This window comes from Oncorhynchus tshawytscha, linkage group LG03 (assembly GCF_018296145.1).
Source record: "Oncorhynchus tshawytscha isolate Ot180627B linkage group LG03, Otsh_v2.0, whole genome shotgun sequence".
NCBI lineage: Eukaryota > Metazoa > Chordata > Actinopteri > Salmoniformes > Salmonidae > Oncorhynchus > Oncorhynchus tshawytscha.
Genome location: NC_056431.1, coordinates 14,119,268 through 14,137,013, shown reverse-complemented (window position 1 = coordinate 14,137,013; position 17,746 = coordinate 14,119,268). Strand labels below are relative to the sequence as shown.

The following is a 17,746-nucleotide window of genomic DNA, read 5'->3' as shown; positions in this document are numbered from 1 at the left end:
TCTCTCTTTGTCTCTCTCTCTCTCTCTCTCTCTCTCTCTGCCACTCTCTGTGTCTCTCTCTCTGTCCCCCCTCTCTCTCTATGTCCCCTCTCTCTCTGTCCCTCTCTCTCTTTGTCCCTCTCTCTCTATGTCCCTCTCTATGTCCCCCTCTCTCTCTCTCTCTCTCTTTGTCCCCTCTCTCTATGTCCCCCCCTCTCTCTCTCTCTCTCTCGCTGTTTCTCTCTGTCTGTCTCTCTCTCTCTCTCTCTGTCTCTCTCTCTCTCTCTCTCTCTCTCTCTCTATGTCCCCCCCCTCTCTCTCTCTCTCTCTCTCAAATTCAAATTCAAGCTGCTTTATTGGCATGAAAAACATTGTGTCAATATTGCCAAAGCAACAATGTATACAATATACATTGTAACAAAATTATAAACCATAGCAAATAATAATATAAAATGGTAGTAAATAATAATACAAAATTAAATACAAAAATAATAACAATAAAATGGTAACAGTCAATAGTAGAAATGTATAAATCTAAAATCTAAATATGGAAAATGAAACTATAACTAACCTATAACTAAATAATGGTCATCTTCTCCTTTATATCAGTACTACAACTACCATCAACATTACTACTACTACTACCATCACTAAACTGTTATCACTACCATTACCACCCATACCACTACTATTTGGAATGATAAATAACAATAATAATAGTAATAACAATAAAAGTAATAATAAGGAAGTTACTGCTTACTATGCAGATGTTATTATTCAGTGTCCCTCAGGCTATGGCAGGAAAATACATATTTGGCTGCAAGAGGACCATTGCTCCTTCGCCCATGAGTATTTGTAGTTTTTCCTCTGGGTTTAATTTGTACAATTTTTGAATAAATGTAGTCATTTCGGTGAATAATGAATCTCTTTGTGAGGAATATTTATCACAGTAAAGGAGAAAGTGCATCTCTGTCTCTACCTCCCCTGTCATGCAGTGACCACATACACGCTCCTCTTTGGGTAGCCATGTCTTTTTATGTCTGCCGGTTTCTATTGCCAATCGGTGGTCACTCAGCCTGTACTTGGTAAGGATCTGTCTCTGCTTCGTATCTCTGACAGTAGAGATAATCAGCCAATTCATATTCTCTCTTTAGGGTCAGATAGCAATTTAGTCGGCTATGGGATTTTGTTTCGTTGTTCCAATGTTGTAAATTTGATTCCTTTGATTACTTAATGATTTTGTTTATTGGAATTCTTTCTTTTGAAGCAGTGCTGGTGTCAGCTTGGTTGGTGAGGTCCAACACCAGCTGACTGAGAGGGCTCGTTTCTGGGCTCAGCTTGGTTGGTGAGGTCCAACACCAGCTGACTGAGAGGGCTCAGCTTGGTTGGTGAGGTTGACTCTGGGCTCAGCTTGGTTGGTGAGGTCCAACACCAGCTGACTGAGAGGGCTCGTTTCTGGGCTCAGCTTGGTTGGTGAGGTCCAACACCAGCTGACTGAGAGGGCTGGTTGGTTTCTGGGCTCAGCTTGGTTGGTGAGGTCCAACACCAGCTGACTGAGAGGGCTCGTTTCTGGGCTCAGCTTCTGGGGCTTTGGTGAGGTCCAACACCAGCTGACTGGGAGCTTGGTTGGTGAGGTCCAACACCAGGCTCGTTTCTGGGCTCAGCTTGTTTTGAGGTCCAACACCAGTTGGTGAGGTCCAACACCAGCTGACTGGGAGAGGGCTGACGCTCGTTTCTGGGCTCAGCTTGGTTGGTGAGGTCCAACACCAGCTGACAGGGCTTGGGCTCAGCTTGGTTGGTGAGGTCCAACACCAGCTGACTGAGAGGGCTCGTTTCTGGGCTCAGCTTGGTTGGTGAGGTCCAACACCAGCTGACTGAGAGGGCTCGTTTCTGGGCTCAGCTTGGTTGGTGAGGTCCAACACCAGCTGACAGCGTTTCTGGGCTCAGCTGGTGAGGTCCAACACCAGCTGACTGAGAGGGCTCAGCTTGGTTGGTGAGGTCCAACACCAGCTGACTCTGGGCTCAGCTTGGTTGGTGAGGTCCACACCAGCCAGGTGGGACTGAGAGGGCTGACTGAGAGGGCTCGTTTCTGGGCTCAGCCTGGGCAGGTGACAGCTCTGGGCTCAGCTCTTTCGTTTGAAGTGCTTTAAATTGCAGACTTGAATTTGGACTTGAATTTAAATTTTAATGATCTTTTCTGTATTTTCATTATTACTGGGAAGCGGCCCAATTCTGCCCTACATGCATTAGTTGGTGTATTTCTCTGGACTTTAAAGTCCAGTTTATTGAGTGGCCCCCAAACCTCACTTCCATAAAGAGCTATTGGTAGGATTACACTGTCAAATATTTTGGTCCACATTCTAATTGTGATGTTGATTTTGAATAATTTCATTTTTATTGCATACATATCTCTGCGGGCTTTTTCTTTGAGTGCATTCACTGCCATATTAAAGTTTCCCGATGCAGATATGGTCAGACCAAGGTAGGTGTAATTTTTAATGTGTTCAATTAAGGTGTTGTTCAGGGTGAATTTATGTGTGTTTCTGACATCTATTTTTTGGGGGGGGAAATCATGATTTTCGCTTTTTGGAAATTTACTGCCAGGGCCCAATTATGGCAATATTGCTCTAGAATATGAATGTTCTGTTGAAGACCTTCTTTGGTTGGTGACAGAAGTACCAAGTCATCAGCATATAGCAGGTATTTCACCTCTGTGTCAAATAGTGTGAGTCCTTGGGCTGGAGATTGGTCCAACATGTCTGCTAATTCATTGATATAAATGTTGAAAAGATTTGGACTCAAACTGCAGCCTTGTTTCACACCTCGACATTGAAAATAATTCTGTTCTTTGGTTTTTGATTTTTATTGCACACTTGTTTTCTGTGTACATACATTTTATTAAGTCATACACCTTACCACCAAGCCCACTTTGGAGAATTTTGTAGAATAGCCCTTCGTGACAAATAGAATCAAATGCTTTTTTAAAGTCAATAAAGCAAGCAAATATTTTGCCCTCTTTTTTTGGTGGACGTGTTTATTAATTAGTGTGTGTAAGGTGTATATATGGTCAGTAGTGTGATGGTGTTTATTAATTAGTGTGTGTAAGGTGTATATATGGTCAGTAGTGTGATGGTGTTTATTAATTAGTGTGTGTAAGGTGTATATATGGTCAGTAGTGTGATGGTGTTTATTAATTAGTGTGTGTAAGGTGTATATATGGTCAGTAGTGTGATGGTGTTTATTAATTAGTGTGTGTAAGGTGTATATATGGTCAGAAGTGTGATGGTGTTTATTAATTAGTGTGTGTAAGGTGTATATATGGTCAGTAGTGTGATGGTGTTTATTAATTAGTGTGTGTAAGGTGTATATATGGTCAGTAGTGTGATGGTGTTTATTAATTAGTGTGTGTAAGGTGTATATATGGTCAGAAGTGTGATGGTGTTTATTAATTAGTGTGTGTAAGGTGTATATATGGTCAGAAGTGTGATGGTGTTTATTAATTAGTGTGTGTAAGGTGTATATATGGTCAGTAGTGTGATGGTGTTTATTAATTAGTGTGTGTAAGGTGTATATATGGTCAGTAGTGTGATGGTGTTTATTAATTAGTGTGTGTAAGGTGTATATATGGTCAGTAGTGCGATGGTTAAGGAGAAAGCCAATTTGACATTTACTTATTACATTTTTTTCTTGAAGAAATGTTTGAATTCTTGAATTCTTGAATTTCTAATTGGTTCTGTTCTAAGTCTTTTGTGGGATGTTTTTGTATAGATGATCAAAATAAGTTTTCCAAATTCCTACATCTTGTATGGCTAATTCATGTGGCTTTGTTGTGCTTAAATTGTTCCACATGTCCCAGAACTGATTTTGGTCAATTGCGTTTTCAATTTCATCAAGTGTCTTGTTGGTATAATTCAATTTCTTGCATTTCAATGTTTGTTTATGCTGTTTCAGAGTTTCAAAGTATTCATATTGTATCTCTGGGTTGTTTTGCTGCTTATGTTTTTTGTTTGACATTTGTCAAAAGTGTTTTCTAATTGTTTTACATTCATTATCAAACCATTTGTCAGAAACATTTTGTTTTTTGTTTCTGATGTTGCTTTTCTTTGGTTTTCTCAAATTTGCTTTCGATGCTGCTTTTTAGAATATGCAGTTGATGTTTTGAGTAGCCGAATTGACACCATCTTTATTGTTTTGGTACCGTGACTTATTGAAAAACTGTATTGAGTTCATCATTTCATTTGAGTTCAATGTTTCAATGAATCTCTCTGCACTGTTTGGAGCCCATCTGTACGATTGGTTTATGTTGTACAGTTTATTGGGCTGTTTTTTTAAAAAATGAATATTGCCGGTTAATTTCTTCAGAAACACGTTGATCTGACTGTGATCTGACAATGATGTCTGTGGTCTGACAGTGAATGCACTAATGGAGGAGGGGTCAATGTCAGTGATGGCATAATCGACTACACTTTGTCCCAAGAGCTGAGCAGTAAGTAAACTGACCTAAAGAGTCCCCTCTGATTCTACCATTAAGCATGTACAGGCCCAAGGCTCGACAGAGATGTACTAACTCCTTCCCATTTTTGTTCAGTATTAGGTCAGGACTGTTTCTATTATTTATAATAGGGCTACTGTACAAGGAGGGGTGTCCAAATATGTGGTGGTTACCTCCCGCATCAGTGTAGTCAGGCTCAGAACCTGTTCTTGCATTGAAATCTCTCTCTCTCTCTCTCTGTCCCTCTCTCTCTCTCTCTGCCCCTCTCTCTGTGTCTCTGTCTCTCTTTTTCTCTCTCTGTCTCTCTCTCTCTCTCTCTCTCTCTCTGTCTCTCTCTGTCCTTCTCTCTCTCTCTCTCTCTCTCTCTGTCTCTCTCTCTCTGTCCCTCTCTCTCTCTCTCTGCCCCTCTCTCTGTGTCTCTGTCTCTCTTTTTCTCTCTCTGTCTCTCTCTCTCTCTCTCTCTGTCTCTCTCTGTCCTTCTCTCTCTCTCTCTATCTGTCTCTCTCTCTCTGTCCCTCTCTCTCTCTCTTTCTCTCTCTGTGATATTACCTGACAAACAGGCACTTGTCAATATCATTTTCACTGTGCAATGAAACGGATTCAATGCATCTCCAGAGATTTGCTAAAGAAATATCATTTCATTATAAAAGGAAGCATCTCATTTCTACACTGTGCAAAATAATCCACTCAATCAGATCATTGCCGGAAACAGATTTTCTTTGTTCCAGAACTCAGAATGACGGAATTGAATATCTGTTAAATGAAATAATATGATTATTCTGAGATGTGTTGTAGTTTAGTGTCTTTGTAGCTGGTATGAATGTGTACCAGTGGGATTCTGTATGACACTCTCCTGGGAACCCAGGTTTAATTTGTGGACTCTGACCCCTGTGCCATTTGCTCAAGGCCATCCACGAGCTTTCAGTGTTGGCTATTATCTGCAAAACACTTGATGTTAAAATGAATCTGTACACTGTAGTGTTGGTGGGCTTTGGGTCAGGAGTGTCAGACAAACGAGGCAGGATAAACACATATTTATTCAACAAGGCTTTTTTAAACGAGTGGTTTTGTCAATAGAATACATTATGTTATGTCTCAAACAATGTGTATTTGCTGCACAAAATTGGCTATTAGTATTTTTATTAGACTATAAGTATTTTCACAAGCGTGATGACAGGTACAACAGATCGATAACCGTCATAATAGCTTAAATATGATGGCTATCCTCACCACATACATTGTCTCAGAACAACTTGTTTTCACTGTAGAAACAGAGTAAATGAAGGTTATAAGAGTGCTTCCCATTCTATATCTTCTTGAACGTATGGACGGAGTCTGTCAGTCTGACATGCTGCTGTGTTTAGGGTGTCTATGCATCAACATGAAAACTTCCTCTGGGTGCGGAGTTGCGTTTTAGCATGAGAAGAGCGCCTTCTAGTGGTGGCCAGAATACTATCATCAGAATGGAAGGTGGAGGTATGAGAGCGGGGGAATAAGAGGATTCAAATCAATGCTATAATGTTATAGTCCTCTAACTGCAGTTTATTCCACACCACACCCTGTAACAATAGGATTGTTTGACCGATTAGTGACTTTTCACATTCACTCTGCCATGAGAAGTCTCACTCAGCTTTCTCTCAGCCTGTCTGTGCTGCTGTCTGGCTGTTGTCTTAACCTGATGGTTTGACAGCCTGCTGCCATATCACCATCCTGTCTGTTCAGAAACACTCTCAATATTTGCTGTTATTCATGAGAAGAGGAGTTTGTTTAGTTTTTCTGTAGCTATAGGCTGTTGTTAGTATGAAAATTGTCTTGTTAGTTCCATATATTAATAATGTAGACATTGCACTGAATATGATTTAAGTTTATAGTTTAGTGAACAATACTTGTGGGATTAGTAGCCTTGGCGGAAACCTGAAGAATTGCGTTAGCTTCCTGAGATAATTTCTAGGCTTTAGCTCAGCGGGCTAACACAGTCTAGGTTAAGAGAACATTTAAACCCCGAACAAGTTAACAAACATGGCAGGCAGGCAGCTACTTGATATTCGTAGGTGCCAGTAGGCTCTCCCTGGTTAGCCGTCCGTTCAACAAGGAGAGTCTTGTCTGTTTTTGAGACAAGACCAGAGGTGTTTAATTACAAAAAGCACTGAGCCCTCCGGCTCTACAACCATCACTTCACAATTAAGACAGAGCAACAGTTAGCTGAGAAAGAGATTGGATAAGGGGTTGAAATAATCAGGCCATTTGCAAATCACCATCAAGCTCCTGGCAACAGCTCCTCAAGGAGAGAGACCACATGGTTACAGTGTCCTGTCTCAAAAGTGTGCTGCAAATCCATAGAACACAATGTGGTTACTGCCAGAAGGTTACTGTATGTTTGCTGAAAGCCACCCGCAGCCCCATAAAGTGTAGTTGTGCTGCAGTGGGTCTGGCCTGTGTTGTAGACAGATGGGAGAGCTGATGTGCGTAACTATGCATTTTACAGCAAACTATTAAAGAGTCGTGCTGTTTACACACAAACATTTGAATACCTGTCTGCAGGCCAGTTTAATTATGCAAACCCTTCTGTTATGTGTGTTGCTTTGTCGTCTCCTCCCAGCTCTCTCACTGCAACAAGGCTGGAGAGATGTGTTTGTGTTTCATTAAGATACGGACAGTGGTGTGGCACAGGCAGGAGCAAATGTATTCCATTCCTCATAACCTCGAGTATCTTATACTGTCTGTTCCCCCCCACCACGGTGACCCATGTTCACATTTACTCTAGGGCAGCAGGTAGCCTAGTGGTTAAGCACGTTGGGCCAGTAACCAAAAGGTTGCTGGTTTGAATCCCCAAGCCAACTAGGTGAAAAATGTGTTGATGTGCCTTTGAGCAAGGCCCTTAATCCTATTTGCTCCTGTAAATCGCTCTGGATAAGAATGTCTGGTAAATGACTCAAATGTAAATGTATAGCCCTCAGTTCCATTGTGTTTTTCATTGTTCCCCTCTAATCAAGGACTGATTTAAACCTGGGATATCAGGTGGGTCCAATTATCAGGTAGAACAAAAGACCAGCAGGCTCCGGTCCCCGTGAGGTACGAATTGAATCCTCCTGCTGTATAGGCTACTTTACTGTACATCCATTGTCATTTAAAGCTGAAGAAATGTAAAATGGCCTCTGAAGTCTGACTTTGAAATCTCTGGGGTTTGTAGTTGGGGAGGAGGGACACACAGTACAGTACGTGCGTCTTATTTCCCCATACGATTCATTCTTTGATGTTTGATTAGTGAAAGTACTTACATATACAAAGGCCCCCCCTCTCGCTCACATCATTTTGTTTCTTGAATTCCGTCATATCTTCAACTACATGTTCAAATACCGCATTCATCAAAGGAGAAGAGAAGGAATGGGCATTTAGCCAGCCGAGCCTCATTTAGCCAGCCGGCCCAATGTAGAGCTGGTGATTATTATATTGAGAGGGGAGAGAGAGAGGGGGGCGAGAGTGAGAGGGGGGGTGAGTGTGAGAGAGAGGGAGGGCGATAGAGAGAGGGGGGGGCGAGAGAGAGAGAGAGAGAGAGAGGGAGAGAGAGATGGGGAGAGAGAGGGGGGCGAGAGTGGGGGGGGGAGAGAGAGAGGGAGAGAGAGAGATGGGGAGGAGGGGGCGAGAGAGTGGGGGCGAGAGAGAGGGGGGATAGAGAGAGAGAGAGAGAGATGGGAGAGAGAGAGATGGGGAGAGTGAGAGAGGGGGGAGAGAGAGACAGAGAGAGAGGGGGGGAGAGAGATGGGGGAGAGAGGGGAGACAGAGAGAGAGAGTGGGGGGGCGAGAGAGAGAGAGGGAGAGAGAGAGATGGGGAGAGAGGGCGAGATAGCGAGAGAGTGGGGGCGAGAGTGAGGGGGGGTGATAGAGAGAGAGAGAGATGGGAGAGAGAGAGAGGGGGCGAGAGTGAGAGAGGGGGCAATAGAGAGAGAGAGAAGGGGGATGTAGAAAGCAAGGCAGTGTTTTTAATTATCTGGACTAGGTACAGGATGCGGTTTTTTGATTGTTTTAATGAAGCAGCTGGCCTATTGTCTCTCCTAAATTCCTCTATTGTTTTTAGAATAAGTCATAGTTCTTTATTCTTTTATCAGGTGCTCTGCAGGAGGATTCAGCACAATAGCATTCATTCCAACTGTATTGGCCGCTGCACAAAGCCAGGCAGGCAGCTCATTGCAGAGAGCTAGCTCGCTAACAGGCAAAACAGTGCAAATCACACAAGCTGCTACTTTTTAGCCTTTTCCCCAGTTTTACTTGTGGGCTGTGCACTTTCAAAAAAGGCAAAATGCAGCCAGTATGATGCAGATAAACTTTCATGAACTATTAAACATAATTATTTGCCTTTGCCGCCCCTCTCTCTGTACAGTAAGAGGTGTTTCCCAATCCTTGTCCTAGGAACCCAAAAGGGTGCACATTTGTGTGTGTCGGTGCTGGCCTAGAACAAATCTTTTGGTTCTCCATCAAGACCAAGCTTGGGAAGCAAAAACTGTGGTGTACAGTGATGCCCTGAGAGCAACATCTCAGGGGATCTCCTGAGCTGCCATCTATGTGTATCTCCCAAATGCCACCCCTTTCCCCTATTTAGTGCACTACTTGTGACCAGGGCCTATAGCTCTGGTCAAAATAGTGCGCTATATTGGGAATAGGGTGTTATTTGGGACTAAGCGGTTGGGGTGGTTGAAGTCTCCTCTGAGGCAGGGATGATTCTGTCTGAGTCAGTATTCTGTGTTTTAGAGCACCACCCCAGCATTCTCACGGACGACAGATGGGTGTCTGTAGTTTGGCTGGCTGAAGGAGGTACATTACTGTGTATATTTCATAGTAGGTTATGAGTACTAACAATCATTAGCAATTAGCAGTGGTAGGCTTGCAGTAATTCAGAGTATCTTTAACCGAAATTGTTTTCAAAGACAGTGAAAATGTAGACAAGTCAGTCGTGAGTTCAGTATCAGGTTTTTTTTCTCCGTTCTCTTTGTTAACCGAGAACCTGAGAAGTGGAATCTCTACCAATTGAAACTTTTAGTGGCGAGTAGTGACGATCTGCCCCACACCTCCCCCCCATTGTGGCTGCTCGCTGGCAGTTAGTACCTACCTTGATGGTAACGCTGTCTGACGGCAGAGGAGTTTTGTTACTTTAATTAGGAGATAAAAATTCAAAGGGACTCTCCAGGCTGTGTGTGGTGAGAGAGAATCAAAACCAGCGCTCAAGTGGAGGGACCTGAAGTGTGTCTCTCATCACGGGAGATTGGTCAGCAGATAGGCACTGTTCTTTAAAGGAGCTAGTGCTGCCTGCTGCCTGCCACTCACACATACGGATGCACACACACACACACACACACACACACACACACACACACACACACACACACACACACACACACACACACACACACACACACACACACACACACACACAGAGCACACACACACACACACAGAAATGGGACTTTAAAAGATGGCATATTTTACTACAGCTTGCTTCACTCCTATGACACATTTGTAATAGTGTTTAATTTCAGTGCTGTTTGACATAAATGTAATGAAAAGTTTGGGAAATGTGTTAATGGGAATAGCGAGGTTATGACCAGCTTCAGGTGGGAGATGTAATGCCGTGGAAGGTGTACCCGAGAGGAGTGATACATCCTCAGATTGGTGTGGAGGTTAGGCTTCATAACAATCATTCCAGGGTAACCTAATGGTTAGAGCGTTGGACTAGTAACTGGAAGGTTGCAAGTTCAAACCCCTGAGCTGACAAGGTACAAATCTGTCGTTCTGCCCCTGAACAGGCAGTTAACCCACTGTTCCTAGGCCGTCATTGAAAATAAGAATTTGTTCTTAACTGACTTGCCTGGTTAAATAAAGGTAAAATAAAATAAAAATTTCATAGTAACTACAGCAGTTATTCTTCAGTTTTCCTCCCTGGGTTGGGAGCCTCACTTGAAAACCTCAACCCTGTCTACACTGACCTTTAAAACCAATGATTTCTACCTTTTGTGTAAACATTTGTAATCAGTGTCTCTCTAAAGGAGGATGGAACTATGAGTGGGGTGCAGTTAGTCTTCTGTTCTACCCTTCATACCTTTCCCCTCTCTTCTGCAACACCCCTTATTTCCACAACAGCTGGACTCAAATTACAGGTCCTCTCTCATCCTGACGCTGCTCTGTCGGAGTGTTTGCACATCTTTGAAAGCTAACAGAGTGCCCTAATTAATTGTCCAGCTTTTCTCTGAAACAATGTCCTAATTCTGCCATTTAGCGTGAGCGTATCATCGTTGTTGTTATCGCCCCAGACAGATTTTTGTAAATAGTCATATTAAAAACTTTAATCTCTTCAAGGGAAAATGAAGTGCAGCTGAAAAGCCTGTGCAGGAGATAAATATTATCTAAGCTAAAAACCTTCCTCTACCCCTTCCTCCCCTTCCAGTCTCTCATCCTAACTTAATGAATATGTTCAGAAGATTTCACTGGGATGTTTCATCCCTAAACACAAACATCTGATCGTGTGTAGAGGATCTGTTTGAGGTTATGCTATATTACTGAAGTATACAGTATAGCTCCAATGCATAGACCTACTACAATTTACCCCACTGAGTATGACATTTCTTACTACTACTTTAACCAAAGTATGACATTGTGATTTCACACTTTAGTCATTATATAGTCATTATTATTAAGTCCTTATAACATGTCCCTCTGGATGGAATTCCATACCCTCTGAACTCCAGAGTTTGGAGTCACCTATAGGGTGAAACATCAATAATAATAATATAATACTGTCCCCACTGGGAATCGAACCCATCAACTAAGCTACACAGGCTAACACTACCATGCTCTACCAACAGAGTCACACAGGATAAAAACTATCTTTTTCAGCATCTTCCCCTTCTGTCTGTTCCAGGTGGTCAGCTGTGGTGTACCACCACTAAGAACATCATGGGGGGCGAGGAGCTAGTGGCGTTCGCCGTGGACTTTGACTCCCGTCTACAGGCCATCAACCACATGTCTCTGAGCGAGGGGATGTACCCGGCTAGACTGCTGGACACCATCCAGCTCCTGCCTCAGCAGGCCGCCATGGCCTCCATTCTGCCCACTGCCATCGTCAACAGTGAGTTACAATACACTTCATGGCTAGTCTGTACTGTAGTCTCACCTAGGGCTGTGTTTGAAATGGACTCTATTCCCTATGTAGTCCACTACTTTAGGCCAAAACTTTAAGTAGTGCACTATAGGAATGAGGGTGCAGACACTGGACAAAGGTATTGCACTATATAGGGAATAGGGTTCCGTTTTGGACATTGCCCTAATAAACAAGAAATGTCTGTCTGTATGTCCGTCTATGGGCTCTAGATTAACCCAGATGAGTCTGTGTTAAGAGCGGTTGAGATAAGAGCTGTCGACCTTCAGTTTGGGTTCACATAAACACAGGCGAGCCTCCCACTAACCTGTTAATTGCAAAATACAAGCTTCATGCAAATAGTGCATTTGTTTACTTAATAAGGGATATCTGGGTTCAGCTTGACAGGGAGGTTGCTCTGCTGCAGGCAGATGGTCCAGTGTTTCAGTTGCCCTTGAGAAAGGGCATCAACCTAGTGGTATCAACACAGTCCTATCACAGGCTTGGGTATTACAGGGTATTATTTTCTCCTAGCTTTGAGTATCAAATCAGAGCTATAAAGAGAAAGAAGCGTGTGTGTGTTGTGTTTGCACAAACTCTACCCTGAAGTTCTACTGTGACATTCTACCCTGACGTTGTACCCTGACGCTCTACCCTGAAGTTCTACTGTGACATTCTACCCTAACGTTGTACCCTGACGCTCTACCCTGAAGTTCTACTGTGACATTCTACCCTAACGTTGTACCCTGACGCTCTACCCTGAAGTTCTACTGTGACGCTCTACCCTGAAGTTCTAAGTTCTAATCCCAAGGCCATCAGACTGTTAAACAGCCACCACTAACATTGAGTGGCTGCTGCCAACACACTGACTCAACTCCAGCCACTTTAATAATGGGAATTGATGGGAAATGATGTAAAATATATCACTAGCCACTTTGCTACCTAATATAATGCTACCTAATATAATGTTACATACCCTACATTATTCATCTCATATGTATATACTGTACTCTATATCATCTACTGCATCTTTATGTAATACATGTATCACTAGCCACTTTAACTATGCCACTTTGTTTACATACTCATCTCATATGTATATACTGCACTCAATACCATCTACTGTATCTTGCCTATGCCGCTCTGTACCATCACTCATTCATATATCTTTATGTACATATTCTTTATCCCCTTACACTTGTGTCTATAAGGTAGTAGTTTTGGAATTGTTAGCTAGATTACTTGTTGGTTATTACTGCATTGTCGGAACTAGAAGCACAAGCATTTCGCTACACTCGCATTAACATCTGCTAACCATGTGTATGTGACAAATAAAATTTGATTTGATTTGACATTCTACCCTGGCGCTTTACCCTGGAGTTCTACTGTGACATTCTACCCTGACTTTGTACCCTGATGCTCTACCCTGAAGTTCTACTGTGACATACTACCCTAACATTGTACCCTGATGCTCTACCCTGATGTTCTACTGTGACATTCTACCCTGACGTTGTACCCTGACGCTCTACCCTGATGTTCTACTGTGACATTCTACCCTGACGTTGTACCCTGCCGCTCTACCCTGAAGTTCTACTGTGACATACTACCCTGACGTTGTACACTGACTCTCTGCACTGTGTTTTACTCTCTCTCTCTCCAGAGGACATCTTCCCATGTAAGGCGTGTGGGATCTGGTACCGCAGTGAGAGGAACCTGCAGGCCCACCTGATGTACTACTGCAGTGGCAGGCAGAGGGAGCCAGAGAGCCAAGGGGAGGAGAATGACAACGGACCCCACCAGACACCCAGCATCTGCCCCTTCCCACAGTGCAACAAGAGCTTCACCAGCGCCAGGGCCCTGGAAATGCACCTGAGCATGCACAGCGGTGAGTAGAGATGTCCTGCTAGTACTATTAGTATAGTAGTTGAGCTTCTACTGTAGTAATACTTGTAAAGTACTGTAAAGTAGATGAAATGTAGATTTACTTGAGCTTTCATTTAGTTGTAAGTATCTCACCATTGAGTGATGTTGACATGAGATGTGCTTATCATTAAAGGTAATCCTATGTATTATTTAATCACGTTGAGTAGTACAGAACAGTATACCTTTAATATTTAGTATTGCTTGACATTAAGACAATGTCAGTTTCACATTAGTCAGGTAAAATAATTGGCAATGTGAACTACTGCTCTTAGCGCCATAAATATACACATCCACCTGTCAGCTTAAGCAGTTGACAGTTTAGCTTTCAGCCCAACCAAAAATCAGGAAGGTTGGCAGTAAGCTTGGCATAATGCATCAGGTTTTGATCGTAGCCGTAGTTAACGTTAAGGCAGAGTGGGAAGGAGACGAGGAATCTCAATAGTGTCCTTTTATCTCCCTAACAGGTGTCAAAATGGAAGAGACGCTCCCCCCTGGCACCAGCTTGAAATGCACAATCTGTAACTACACGGCGGATTCTCTTATTACGTTCCAACATCACATCCTCTCTCACCTGTCACAGGCCGCCTTCAGATGCAATCACTGCCATATCAGCTTTCAGAACCACAGGGAACTCTTGCAGCATCAGGACTTACACAGCCACAATGGCCACGGTGGTGGCAGCAAACTTCACAGGGAGAGCGACAGCGAGCACTCCCCCAGGGGGGCGGAGGAAGCCCTGCAGCAGGCGGCAGCCCGCGTCGAGCTGGCCAACCGGAAGGAAGCCCTCCAGAGTCCCAAAGGATCCCTCAGCAAGGACGTCACCATCGACAGCGAGCTGGAGAAGGCTGAGAAAAAGCCCATGCTGTCAGGGTTGAAGGGGGACGGTGGCCATCCGGGCAGTAAGGCCAGCTTCTCCTACACCCGGATCAAGTCTGAGCCCTCCAGCCCCCGCTTGGCCTCCTCTCCTGTTCAGCATAACATGGGCCCCACCTACCCCATGGGGCCCTTCCTGTCCCAGTTCGCTTTCTCCCAGGACATTTCTGTCGTCCCGCAGGCTTCTGAGATTCTGGCTAAAATGTCAGAGCTGGTGCACCGGAGGCTACGCCACGGAGGGAACACGGTCTACCCTCCGGTGATCTACAGCCCCCTCATCCCCAAAGGGGCCACGTGTTTCGAATGCAATATCACCTTCAACAACCTGGAAAACTACCTGGTCCACAAAAAGCACTACTGTAACAGTCGTTGGCAGCACATGACCAAGTCGCCTGACTTCTCCAGCATCTCAGACAAGGCCGTGAGCCCCAACAGTGGCCACAGCTCAGTCAGTATGCTCACCGGATGCCACCCGTCTGAGGTCACCGACAGCCACCTGATGCAGTCGGCCTGTTTGTCAGTCAACTCTCAGAGTGTTCTGGACATGATCAATGCAGGAGGGGCAGTGAAACACCCAGGCCCAGAGAAGGAGCTCCCGGGGCAGGTGAAGAAGGTCTCCACCACCCCGACCGGGATGGAGGAGAGGCTGAACGGGAAGCAGCAGGCGGTGGAGGGGAAGAGCCCTACCAACACGCCTCTAGTGGAGACTGACGTCAACGACCCCAACCAGACTTCCTGTGCAGCCTGCAATATCACCTTTAGCCGCCACGAGACCTACATGGTCCACAAGCAGTACTATTGTGCTACGCGTCACGACCCCCCCATGAAACGCATGTCCGCCAACAAGGTTCCGTCCATGCAGAGGACCATGAGGACCCGCAAGCGCAGAAAGATGTACGAGATGTGTCTCCCAGACCAGGACCCGAGAGGACCCTCCATTGGGCAGCCAGGGTTCCTGGGGGTCCCTCCTATGGCGAACCCCTGTACGTCCCAGGAGGCAGTGGAGAGCCTGGCCGACCGCTTTCACCCTCGCTGTGACGTCTTCCCAGGGATGGTCCCCAAACACCTGGAGGCTTCCCTCACCGTCACCAAGTCTATCATGGCCCCCAACAGTAATACCACTATGGACCAGCAGGAGCTGGACGCACCCATCGATCTCAGCAAAAAGTGCTCGCCGATCCCCAATGACAAGACATCGTCCAACTCCCCCAAAAGACTGTTAGACTATCACGAATGTACAGTGTGCAAGATCAGTTTTAACAAAGTGGAGAACTACCTAGCGCATAAACAGAACTTTTGCCCTGTGACAACAGCCACAGCCTCCCAGCAGCACGGTGGTGAGACCATGTTCCCAGACGTGGTGAAGAGTGAAGGCAGTAATCCTGATGACGCCTACGATAAGAGCCCATGTGAGAAGAACGGCAACGATAAAATGATTGTGCAGAATGGGGGTGGAATGTTCCCCCCTCACATGGGCCCAGTGCCGGGTCTCAAGCCCTTCAGCGAGGCTCAGCTCATCCCGACTAAAGACGAGAACATGTTTCTGCCCCACTGCCTTTATCCCGGCGCAATAAAAAAGATGAAAGGTGCCGAGCAAATATCGCCCTACTTCGGGATAAAGCCGACCGATTACGTGGCCGGCGGGCTGGTCATGCAGGGCGAGAGAGAGGTGAGCAGCGAGCAGGAGCAGAGCACTAATGGAGGGGGACCAGAGACGGGGAGAGAGCAGCCTGCTGCCAACGGCTGCCCACTCCCCAGCAAAGAGCCACTGCCCCTGCTGCCCAAAAACAGGGGCATGGTGATAGTCAACGGCGGTCACAAGCCAGAGGAGCGCTCGGGATCGGGGCCCGTCCCGCCCAACCAGGATAACCAATCCCACAATCCCCAGCAGCAAGACGGCCACCCCTCACCCACGTGGGGTGCGGAGAACCCGTCCGACTCCAACGAGAACGTGTCGCCCGCGTCCAAGTCTCCGACCGAGGAGACGGTTCCCACGGTGACAAAGGGTTTGAATGGGTCGTCCCAGGCTCCGGGCAGCGGGAAGTACTGCCGCCTCTGTGACATCCAATTCAACAACCTATCAAACTTTATTACCCATAAGAAGTTTTACTGTTCGTCACATGCTGCGGAGCATGTGAAATGAACTAGTTCCTGTTTAGTTTTCCTGTCCCTTCCCACTCCCCTTTTTTCTGTTTGGGTACACTGTCGTGTCTGGAATAATGCATCACTCACGCAGTTCTAAACGCTGCTTGTGGACAATCAAGAGAGGCTTCTTCTTTCATCATTTTAACACCTCATTGCAAATCATTGGTTAAAAAAATAAAAAAGGAATCCAGAGTTGGTGCCACTTTCACATTTATTTATTTTACAATCAGTATTAATAGTAGTGATCTTAATTTAAAATTCAAATGAAATTTATATCAAGAGTTGTTTGTAATGTTATTGTATAGTCATTCTTGTGTAGCACACATATTGTTTACACTGTAATGTAGGCTCAATGAAACGATAGAATACAAATGAGATGCATTTTAGACACAAAATAGCTACGGAAGCACTTGTCTATTCTTATTTGCTGTAACAGTTTTTGTATATGCCTAAATGTCATTTGCAGCTTTGCTATTCATGACTCGGATTCTTGGCCTTAACCCTTTGGTGGGATAGCCAGGTACAATCCAGCTGCATCTTCTGTTTTGGCATACACTTGGCTTAGCATACGTATGTGGCTGTGTCCCTGTCTCTTTTCTTCAACTCAGACGTGGATGTTTTCAGGAGGATGGCAACATTCTTGTACAGTACTCATATTTCTGTTTGCTGAACTACACTTTGGTCTCCCTTTTTAACATTTGCTCTCGATGCAATACTTTGTAAATGAGGGAACATTACTGAAAGCAGTATTATGAGGGGGACTGCATTATATTATTTGGAGAAAAAAATTGTACAAGAATGACATTTATTGCTGTTGATGATGGAGGTTGGTTGACGGGGGATACCGATGTAAAATAATCATTCCAATGTCCTAATTATGGGAGAGAAAAAAAGTTTCTTAAAAAACGTTGTTGCTATGCATGTATATGGATGGAATAAAATTCCAGAACTGTTGGAAATAATTTTTATTTTGATGTGGTGTCATAATTAAACTTAAATCCTCAGGATAATCCATTGATGTTTGCTCTTTTCTTTCAAAGCCACAACACAGTACCAGTGTAGTGGATCTGTACATTAGATATAAGGGACAGAGGGCCCTGTTCAATCTGCATTGCGTGAATCAAATTTAATGTCAATGTTCCCACTTTAGAGGACACTGCATTCATGGTAAACACTGCACATGTCGGCTCAATCGGAAATTACGTTTA

General features: G+C 44.5%; 1 protein-coding gene across 1 annotated transcript in view; it reads left to right on the top strand.

The window, feature by feature from the left end:
* The window catches only part of LOC112244421 (zinc finger protein ZFPM2), a 211,062-nt gene extending 193,512 nt beyond the window's left edge, over positions 1-17,550 (top strand). Inside the window, exons 6-8 of the mRNA XM_042310247.1 lie at positions 11,382-11,588; positions 13,258-13,482; positions 13,985-17,550. Coding sequence (XP_042166181.1) covers positions 11,382-11,588; positions 13,258-13,482; positions 13,985-16,536 — 2,984 coding nt within the window. The 3' untranslated portion in view covers positions 16,537-17,550. The remainder of the gene's footprint in view (positions 1-11,381; positions 11,589-13,257; positions 13,483-13,984) is intronic.
* The last annotated feature ends 196 nt before the right edge of the window (positions 17,551-17,746 follow it).